Source organism: Perca fluviatilis, chromosome 1, assembly GCF_010015445.1.
Source record: "Perca fluviatilis chromosome 1, GENO_Pfluv_1.0, whole genome shotgun sequence".
In the NCBI taxonomy this organism is placed as follows: Eukaryota; Metazoa; Chordata; class Actinopteri; order Perciformes; family Percidae; genus Perca; species Perca fluviatilis.
The window spans coordinates 1,259,602-1,270,199 of record NC_053112.1 but is presented as its reverse complement, the minus strand read 5'-3'; the positions used below and the strand labels follow the sequence as shown (position 1 = coordinate 1,270,199).

The 10,598-nt window shown below is 41.4% G+C and overlaps 1 protein-coding gene across 1 annotated transcript; it reads right to left on the bottom strand.

Moving 5' to 3' along the window:
- Window positions 1–2,934: 2,934 nt before the first annotated feature.
- LOC120566489 (E3 ubiquitin-protein ligase TRIM21-like) lies at window positions 2,935–10,181 on the bottom strand. Its single transcript, XM_039813000.1, has 2 exons — window positions 10,028–10,181; window positions 2,935–6,553 (listed from the first exon to the last, which is right to left on the bottom strand). The coding sequence occupies exon 2, from the start codon at window positions 6,549–6,551 to the stop codon at window positions 4,902–4,904; it is 1,650 nt and encodes a 549-aa protein (XP_039668934.1). The 5' UTR covers window positions 6,552–6,553; window positions 10,028–10,181; the 3' UTR covers window positions 2,935–4,901.
- Window positions 10,182–10,598: the final 417 nt, after the last annotated feature.

Below are 10,598 nucleotides of genomic sequence, written 5' to 3'. Positions count from 1 at the left end.
GAAAACATTTAACTGATGATGGAGAAAGGCGACAAAAACTTGGAAAAAGACTGTAGAAAGGAGTAACGCAAGAATAGGTCGAAAATAGTAATAAAAAGGAAGGCAACACTAGGGCAACAAAAGTGACAAAAAATTCAAATCAGCGACAGAAACTTTGAAAAAAGCAACAAACTTGGAGGAAAAAAAGAGAGTAGAAGTAACAACAGCCTTGTAACTTAAAAATATTTTGCAAAAAATGTCACGTACCCCCTGCAGTCCTACAAAGTAACCCTAGGGGGACAGGTACCCCCTGCAGTCCTCCAAAGTACCCCTAGGGGGACACGTACCCCCTGCAGTCCTCCAGAGTACCCCTAGAACAAGTGCCTCCATTTGAGAAACACTGCTGTAGAAGATTCCAACAGCTGGACGTAACAGTCTGACTGCAACTGCCGTTGTTGGAAAAACAACACAGAAGAAGAGAAACTCGCCAGCCCTGATGTCCATTCAAAGTTATTGTAAAATACCCTCTTCCCATCTGGTGCTTGTTTTTGTTGTTTTCTAGCAATTTACTGGTGAAATAAGTTATTGTTATAAGTTATTGTCATTACATTATTAATCGATCATATAACGTTAACCATATGGCCTTAGCAACAGAAACTGTCGTTTGTGCTCCTTGTTTTTATATTTTATATTATATACATTATAAATATATTATATATTTTTCGGTTCAGGCACCATTTAGGCACCGGCACAATACTTTTAAAAGTATTGTTTTAGCACCGGTATCGAAAAAAAAAAAACAAATGATACCCAACCCTAGTCTCAAAATAGAAAAGCAAAGAGCAATAGAGACGATTTCTAGTCCGTCCCTGTTTAGTCAGCCACCTAAGACTTGATTTATGCTTGGCGTCTTTTTTGCAGCTGCCAGCGTCTGGTTTACATTATAAACCAGGATGAGGCAATTTCTATATTTCACCATAACACAGGAAGCTGTTGTATATTGACTTTATGCTGTCCAATCTGCCCCATCTACATGCCTATATTAAGTCATTGTCTACACATGGTATACAGCAACATGACCTTCAGTGCGACACATTCCACCTTAAATAATGTCTAACTCATGCGCACAGTGTCTGATTATCCCGGAAATGCACAGCCACATTGACTCCATCAGTATCCCTGACGCAAATGTGCGAGGGCCCATTCACTGAATTTCAGCTCTGTCTGTCTGTCTGTCTGTCTGTCTGTATCAGTTTGTTTCTTTATAATAGGCATACATAAATCACAATCATATAGCTAAATATAATAACTTCAAAAAAAAAAAAACTTACGATGATTTCAGTAAACCAAACGTAGATTTGGGCTCTGGAGTTTGGCTGATAAACTCTTCCATGAGACCCTGAATATCCAGATCATCCAAAATGAGACACCTTACCGGAGACAAAGTACCAGCCCACTGTAACAGCTCAGCGGGCTCTCTCTGTCATTTTTGGACGTTTTCTGTGTTGGACACTGTGTGGAACCTGGGGGGCTCAGGGCTCGGTGGATAAACGCACTATTTTGGGAGAATAACTGATGTTACATCTCCATACTGTATGAGTGCATGTGTCTGTCTGTCTGTCTGTATCAGTCCCTCTGTCTCTTTGCGTGTTTGTCTGTATCAGTCCCTCTGTCCGTCTCTGTCTGTCTGTCTGTCTGTCTGTCTGTCTGTCTGTCTGTATCAGTCCCGTTCTGAGCTGACATGCTGCGTGTCCTGCCAAGCAAAGAGCGGATTAGCAAAATAATTCATGACAAAACATTGTAAGAATTGCATTGATTGCACTGACAGGGAACATCCCCATTACATGGGTTACTTCGGAAAATGCCAGAAACTACTTGATGATTGTGCAGTAAGCATTAAAAAGTCCTCTGAAAATGCAGCATTTTCCATATAGGCTACAGAATGCCACAAAATAATAACTTGAATTCCACGCAATAATATTTGTTCTTTATGTGATGGTTCCGGGGCTCCGTAAAGACGCTCTGCAAACACACACTAAAACAGGCAATGTTTCCATATAAGACCAATAAGGGAACAAAATGAGAGAAGGTAGATCCATCTAGTGGACGTTCTGTGTCACAACACCAGTTAGTGGTCTACATGGAGGTCTTTTGTTGCTGCTGCAGCGTAGCAGGGAGTCATGGAGACATGCTCGGACATGAGGAAGGCTGTCAGCTCTCAGAAAATGGTTAGGTTGAGGTTAAATTAATACCCCACATTCATCAATTATTGTTATTTGACTCTTTCAGAGAGATTATACAACATTCGTTGTCAGTATTGAAATGTGGCTTTAAACAATGTCAACTTACAATGTAGAAAACTAAAGTTATTGATATTGTCAGACGTTACCCATTCTGTAGACACTATGGGATGTAATAGGTCTTACTCTTAAATTGAGCTTCATCACACAATGAAATATTCAGCAATATGTTTTCTGTGGCTGCACATCAAATACAAATGAATGTGTATTTGATTACATAATCAACACATTCATTTGATGCATCATGACACGTTATGTGGACGATATCTATTTAAACGTCTGTTAAACCCACAGACATTTATTATAACTTCCAGAAGAATTCAGTTTCTTAAGACACCGAATATGTGAAGATGAAGTTTGATTTAATTTGCAAAGAATTGCTGCACATTTAACCATATTGTAATAAATGGAACTAAAACTGCAAGCAGTTATGATGGGTCCAAGCCTTCCGGCGCCAGTTGCCCCCGACGCCAGTCGCCCCCAACGACCCGTTGAGCGCGTGAAAGCGGGACACAAAGCGGGACCCAAAGCGGAACCCAAAGTGGAACCCAAAGTGGAACGGTGGGGAGGCAAACGTTGGGAAATATTGAGAGGTGTGAGCCACAAGGTCTTGCCGTTGCAAATATCCCAGAGCCCTAAAGGATTTTTTACAACCTCTGGTCCGTCTGGTTTTATTTTCTATAAAAGCTTGTAAAACATCAACCATGTTGTCCATAGTCAATCTATCACTTCTTTTCAGGAAATTAGATTAGAATATTGTGCTGCAATGAGGTCACAGATATATATTGATATCACACACACAGCAATGCCACACAAACATTTGTGTTGTCTAAAACAATTCTATATATTTGTAGTCATCCAGTGCAATAATAAACATATTGAACATTATAACTCATATATAAAGGAAAAACTATTTACATTTCTTACATACAGTGTATCAATCTTGGATGTAACAGTATGGATTAATTGCACAAAGACCCCGAAAAACGTCAAAGACATCAGCAGAATGGGCGACTGTAAGCTTTTAGCTCCTAAAGATAGTTATAATTATAAAGTTAAGTTATGAATCATAAGTGCCGTTTGGCGCTTGACCTCAGAAGGGGTAAAATGGCCCAAACTGGTCTATGTTGACTATAGCGCCCCCTAATGGATGATCTTTACCAAATTTGGTACAGAGCCTCAGAGCGGCATGCCGAACAGGCATCACACGTTTCGTGTTGATAGCATTTACTGTGGCAGAGATATTGCAATTGCAAATTTCCCATTTAAATGCATTGAGTTATTGGCCAAAACAAACATTGATTATAGCGCCCCCTTATGGCCGATCTTCGCCAAATTTGGTACAGAGCAGTGGGATGCATACATGCAACAATCGTCTCAAGATTTTTGCTGACTGATTTAATTTGGTTGTGATATATGATATGTGTGTGGTAGCTAGCTAGGAAAATTAGTTTGGTCGTCAAATGCGCATTATTTAACATAGCAAAATTCTTTGAATAACTTTTGGTCAGGTCCATCTGCATATGCTATGTACCAGGTTTCTTGCAGATCGGTCATAGGGCCTAGGACGAGTTCGAAAAAGTTGGTTTGGCGCATTGAGCGATATTACGAAACAACTTTATAGCGGAAATGGGCCTGGCCTATATCATCAGATTCAGCCTAATTCAAGGAACACGTTGATGTAAAGATTTCTAATGTGTAATGTGGGAGTTAAAGGCAATAAAGCATTATAGTGCCAACTAGTGGTCCAGATGTGTAATATACCCAGTAAATTTAAAGTTGTTCACATTAGTGTAAGTGGTGAATCTAAACCTGGGTCCCATTGGCCACGCCCACATTGACGAATCAGTACTCCACTATAGGGGTAGCCTCAGGAGTGGCGCTAGATGGTACCCTCCAAATTTTGTAAAAATCGGATGAGCTGTTCATGAGATATAATCTTGTTGTACTTGTAGCGCTCCCTAGTGGCCAATTTTCATAAAATGTGTGGGCCACCTCCAGAGGGTCATGGCAAACAAGAATCTAAAGTTTTGCGTTGATAGCGTTTATTCTGGCCAAGATATGGCAAAGTTAGTGTTTTCATAGTTAGCTACACAAATTTGTTTGTGCGTAAATTGTTATCCTATAAAGATTATAGGAGATACTACGTGCCAAGTTTCGTGCAGATCGGTCGCACGGTCTAGGAGGAGATCGACAAAGTAGGTTTTTGATAAATGAAGAGGAAATGGGCATGGCCTATATCAGACACTTCACTTCACTTAGGATATATGGATTTTGAATGTTTGGTGTACGGTGTGGGAGTTATAGGGCCAAACATGTTTTTTCTGCTATAGCGCCACTTAGTGGTGGACCTGGTTCAATTGTTGCGCCTGAGGTCGAGAGGAACAATGGAAAATAATAATAATGGAGTAAAATCCTTAGGAAAACAATAGGGTTCTACAGCCCTGCTGTGTGAACCATGTAGCTTTGCTACAGCGGTTCTCCCACCCCTGGACCCCTAATAAAGTATGAATCAGTCACCAGAGGAAACATATTATGTAGAAAATAAGATGTTAAATGTATGAATATGTACATTTGTTCATTTGATTGAAAATAACTCAATACGTGAAATGAGATCAGTGATTAATTTACTCTGACAGGGGAGATGATTAGAGGGGCAGAGTTTTTACCACCTTCATTACTACAGGGACAGAAGTATGGAAAGAGTTTCTCAGTGAAGGAGCAGCCATTAAAGGAGTAGATAAGATCTGCAGCATCTACGTCATAAAAGGAGACCAGACCCTCCTCATAATCCACAAACACCCCCACCGTCTGAGGAGGAGACTTCAGAGAGAGAAGGACATGAGGGTCAGCAAGAGCTTCGTACTCATTTTTATTTCTCAACCATATCGTCCAGTAACCGTCCTCAGGGCTCAGTGTGATGTCTTCCTTCCTGTTGATCGACTCTCTGGCCACTCCTAAAGTCCATTTAGTCTTTCCTTTAACTTGAACCTCAAAGTAAAATCTGCCTGAAGAGAAACTCTGTTTTCCTAAAACAATACAATAACGAAAAAATCTCTCTGGGTTGTCTGGGAGATTCTTCCGCACATCACCATAATTCACTTGTTTCCCATCATTAGACAGGATGAGTTTAGGATGTGCTGTATCAGGATCAAGAGTCACATCCACTGCATACTGCTGGACCCTCTTCAGCTCAGACTCAGAGAGCCACTTCTTCACCTGTTTACTGAGTGTCTCCTCCAGCTGAGCCAGAGCTTTCACCACAGTCCCCTCATATGACGATGGACGGACGCTGACCTCTGTCCAGTCCTTGGTGGGTAGAGGTTGTTGGGTGTTTAGGGACTGGACACTCTGGAGAAGATGGAGTTGGTCTTCAGAGCGTAACACCTGCTCCACCTCAGTGCTTCTCTTCATCAGCTCAGAGATTTCCTGTTCCAGCTCTTTGATGAAAGCTTCAGCGTGTTTTTCTGTTGTTTTCTGCTTCTCTTTGATCGTGTCGATGAGCTCATTCAGGCCTTTCTCAACAGACTCCTTCAGAGAAGTGAAGACCTGAACACCTTCTGCTATCTCTCTGTCTGCATCTTCCTCACTGAGGTCGACTGAGTGTTTGATCTCCTGAATCATCAGTCCTCTCTTCTGGATCATCTGCTTAATTTCAGCTCCTGTCCTCCCCAGCTCTGCCTTCTTTCCTTCATATTCTTCTTTCAGAGGAACAACATCATGCATCTTGTGATCTGAATAAGGGCAGAGCATGCAGACACATGTCCAGTCAGTCTTACAGAACAGCTCCAGAGGTTTATCGTGCTCCGTACACATCCTGCCTTCCAGGTTCTCCACAGGGTCGATCAGCTGATGTTTTTTCAGGCCTGACGTTGTCAGATGAGGCTCCAGGTGAGTCTCACAGTAGGAGACCAGACACACCAGGCAGGACTTCAGGGCCTTCAGTTTGGTTCCAGTGCAGACGTCACAGGGAACTTCTCCTGGTTTGGACACTTGTTGCTCTGAGCTGCTGCTGCTGGCTTTCTGTTGAGCTGACTGTCTGAACTGAGCGACCATCTCAGAGATGAAGGTGTTGACTCTCAAATCAGGTCTTGTGGTAAAACCCTCCTTACACATTGGACACAGGTTCTGGTCATTGGTATTCCAGTGTTCAGAGATGCAGTTTTTGCAGAAGTTGTGTCCACATGGTGTGCTGACAGGATCATTGAACACATCCAGACAGATGGAGCACAGAAACTGATCTTGAGATTGCAGATAGTTTGCAGCAGCCATATCTACACATAGTGTGAAAGAAAAGGAAAATCATTATTCAAAATATTGGTTATTTAATTTTGCAATCAATGATGAACGTGCCCTCGCACATTCAGTCGGGGATACAGATGGAGCGCCAGTCAACGTGGCTCCTGCATTTTCCAGGATCGTCAGACACTGTGGGCATGAGTTAGACATTATTTCCTGTGTGTGGCACTGAAAATGAGGTATTGTATATTTTGTACCACTTCCTGTGTCCACTATGTGGCGCTGGATAACACACACTAATGTAACATAATGTTGTTGTGAATCTAATCATATGTAGACCACATCATGTTTATTTCATGTAAATCTAATGATCTGTGTCACATATGACTAACTTCCTGTTGTCAGTATGTAGTGCTATAAATTCAAGTCAATATAGGCATGTAGATTTCTTCAGAAATTTGGGGCAGATTGGACAGTGTAAAGTCCAGTTAACCGCTTCCTGTATGGTGAAATATGCAAATTGCCCGAAACATCACGTCATTCCACCGTAACACAGAAGCTTCCCAATTTTGCACCGTGAAGGTCTTGAGATTCTGCTGACCCAATTTAAGATGGATGTGTTGAATCTCCAAAAAGGACATTCTAACAGTTCCATACCTGTAAACGGCCTAAAGTGTCATGTTGTGGACTTATCATCTTCGTTCGAGGTATCGACTAATCCTTCGCAAATTAGCGTCACATTATTCAGAGGGTTATCATACATTAGGGGAAGCTATGAATCTCGCTATTAAAGCATGAACCCGCTCCTGAATATTCTCGCAATGTTCACAGGTTTTGATTTGCTTTGAATTTTGTGAGTTTTCATGTAGGGGTGTCGACAGTGAATTAAGGGCATAAAAAATGTGTTCAAAGGCTGAAAGTAATTGGGAGAACTGTAGAGCCAACATGCCGCACCCAAAGCCCAATTACGACATCAAATCTAAATAATTACTTGTTTTAATATGGGTGTAAAAGATTGTATGTTTTTGTGCATCCTAAAGACCTCAAACAATAAATAAACGCACATAATCCAAAATGTCTGACCCTTGTCAAAAAAATAAATATCAAAACTTTTTAATATATTCTTAAAGAGAGAGCAATGATCCAACCACATTTCCTGTAAAATTAAATTAATTCTATCCAGGGCTTTACATTGACACCCGCCAACCCACCAAATGCGTGTGAAAATTTACTTTTTTTTAATTTAATTAACTTTGGCGGGTAACATTTCAAAATTATGAGCCAATTTCAGCCGGTGATGGATGAAGCGAAGCCTCTTTTTGAATTAGCCGACTGCAGACATTTTTCCAGATCGGTCTGTTTTGCGCCAAGACATTTGGTCAGTTTTGTGTGTCTTTGGCTTGGAAACGTAATCTTTATCTGGTAACACTGCTTGTAGCTCTAATCCTACATTTCCCATGAACACTTGTCATCACGTGTCATACCACCGTTGGCTACGTGCCTGTCGTGCGTGGTATTGATTACGAGCTAAACCAGAGGAGCTAAAATTAAGTCGTAGAGTTAGTTAAAAAAAACCAAAATTGGCTATTGGAAAATCTGATTGGCTGGTAACTTTAAATATCTACTAGCCGTGTTGGCTGGTGATCAAAAAAGTTAATTTAAAACCCTGATTTTATCCCAACCCTGGCATGTGCTTGGGAGCGCTATGGAGCCCGCTGGCCTAGCCAGACCTAAAACAAAACCTTGAATTTTTCGCCAGTTCTGACATGTATTGCAAGTTTTTTGGCTTGGTTTACTTCCTGTATTATTTTGTAGTGTTTGGTTTCATGTGTCTTAGTTCAGCTTTGTTTCCTATTTGAGTCTGATTTGTCCCTAATATGTTTCACCTGGTTTCATATGGCCCTGTGTTTAATGTCCTCTGTTCTGTTCAGTCCTTGTCATGTCATCATTGTTGTCGAGTGTACCTGCTTGTTTCGGTTTTCTACGTGTCCCTTTGGTTTGGACCTTTTGATGCCATAGTAGAGTCCAGTTACTACTTTTGGAACGTTTACCTTGTTTGGATTCTTAAAGACTCACATAAGCCTGGATTGTTTTTTGTTATAATGAATTCTACACCTGCATCTGCCCTATCAACCCGTTCTCATTCCGAACTCGTAAAATAAGTACGTTTGGGCAGTGTCTGATGCGACGAAAAAGGCACCCTTCGGCGTATTTGTGTAATGTACTGGGGAGAGCCGCAGTTGGATGAGATTTAGCGAGTGGTATGTAATGGGAAATTGCTGCGTAAGGAAGGTGGTTGGGGTGGTGGATGGGTAAAACACCGGACTTTCACTCAGGAGACTCGGGTTCGTGCCCCGCGTGTGGCGTTTTGTTTCCCCGTCTCCGGCGTGTGTTTCCCGGCTTTTGAGGCGTCCTTTCCCCGTTGTTTTTCTCCTAAACCCAACCTCCGCGATTCCGTTATTGTCACACTTCACCCGTCCCAACCAAGCGCGTCAAAAGGGACGAAAAAGGGATGGCAATAGTGGCGACCAAGCACGTTTACATGAGACGCTAAAGGAGACTTTTAACGTCAAATAAGAACGAGAAGGGCTCCTGACCGAACGTCCTTATTTTACGAGTTGGGTGTGAGAATGTGTTGGCCCTATCGTGTCGTGCACTTTGGGTCCAGAATCCTTTTCCTGCCTCAGCACTCGGCCAGCCCTGACAGAAGTGTTTTAACTTGCACAGAGCTGTGCACAAACAAGCCAATTAAAGCGGGGCGGCAAGCTGAAGCGCTACTCTGATAAAACAAAACAGAATATGTCCACACCCTGTTGTGTAGACTAGTTTTTATTAAAGAACAGCACTGCTAACATATTTCTGCTTATTGTACATTTCCTCCAGCTGCTTCACATTAAAAGCCTCCCACTGGTTCTTTGGTGGAAAGCTTTTGCTGTGAAACAGCCAGAGGAAATAGAATAGAATGCCTTTTATTGTCATTATACATGTACAACGAGATTGAAGCAACTCCTTTTCCAGTGTCAACATGTATGTACGTTGCAGATATCTGTATTTAATTCTTCCTAGTCAGAAATAACTTTCTATATATCTGCAATAGATTTTATTAGAATATGTCCACACCCTGTTGTGTAGACCAGTTTTTATTAAAGAACAGCACTGCTAACAAAGCTCTGCTTACTGTACATTTCCTCCAGCTGCTTCACATTAAAAGCCTTCCACTGGTTCTCTGGTGGAAAGCTTTTATTGTGAAACAGCCAGAGGAAATAGAGAAAGTAGTGTGTAGGAGGCGATCAGTAACCAGTTCCTAAAGTCCTGAGAACTGACACAGAGAGACTGTTTAAAGCTGTTAAAGTGGACTACTGTATAGTGGGCCTGCAGACAAACAGCCATAGTTATATTGTTACAAATTTCACAAGTAACTAAACGAGTGGAACTTCCTTTGTGAGTAGAGCTGAAGTTTAGTGTTAATCCTGGTTGTTGAAAGTGTAAATCTGATCAGCTGTACTCACCAGTGTTTGGCAGAGACTCTGCTGTGTTGTTGAGAAAGACCTGATGAAGTCAGTTTGAGTTTTCTTTCAGAGAGAAACAGAGACTTGTCTCGACTGGAGCGTGGCTGACACTCTGACAAACTTAAATTTCATTTCTGGAGTGTGACGTTGTATCTCTCCTCTTTCCAGTGTTGCTCCTCCTCTCACTGCAGCTCTGTGGTCTGTTTCCTCCCTCTCATGTGCACTCCTGTTGTTGTTGTTGCTGCTGCAGTGTAGCAGGGAGTCATGGAGACGTGCTCAGACCTGAGGAAAGTTGTCAGCTCTCAAAAAATGTTCAGAGTTTAAAATAATACCCTGTACTTATCAATTATTGGTGTATTATCCGTATTGAAATGTGGCTTTTAACAGTAATGTCAACTTACAACATAGAAAACTAAAGTTATTGTTATTGTCAGACGTAACCCTGCAAGAAGAAGCTCTGCAGAACAACTATAGATGAAAACAGGAAAATTCTCTGATATTCCTGGTTTTTATTCTTAGTTTTAAATTGATTTTAAACTGTCTGTTGGGGAAATGATAAAAAATGTAAAAT

Bases quoted from the DNA above. Each gene is read 5' to 3' on its own strand.
- LOC120566489 (XM_039813000.1), bottom strand. From the start codon at position 6,551: ATGGCTGCTGCAAACTATCTGCAATCTCAAGATCAGTTTCTGTGCTCC.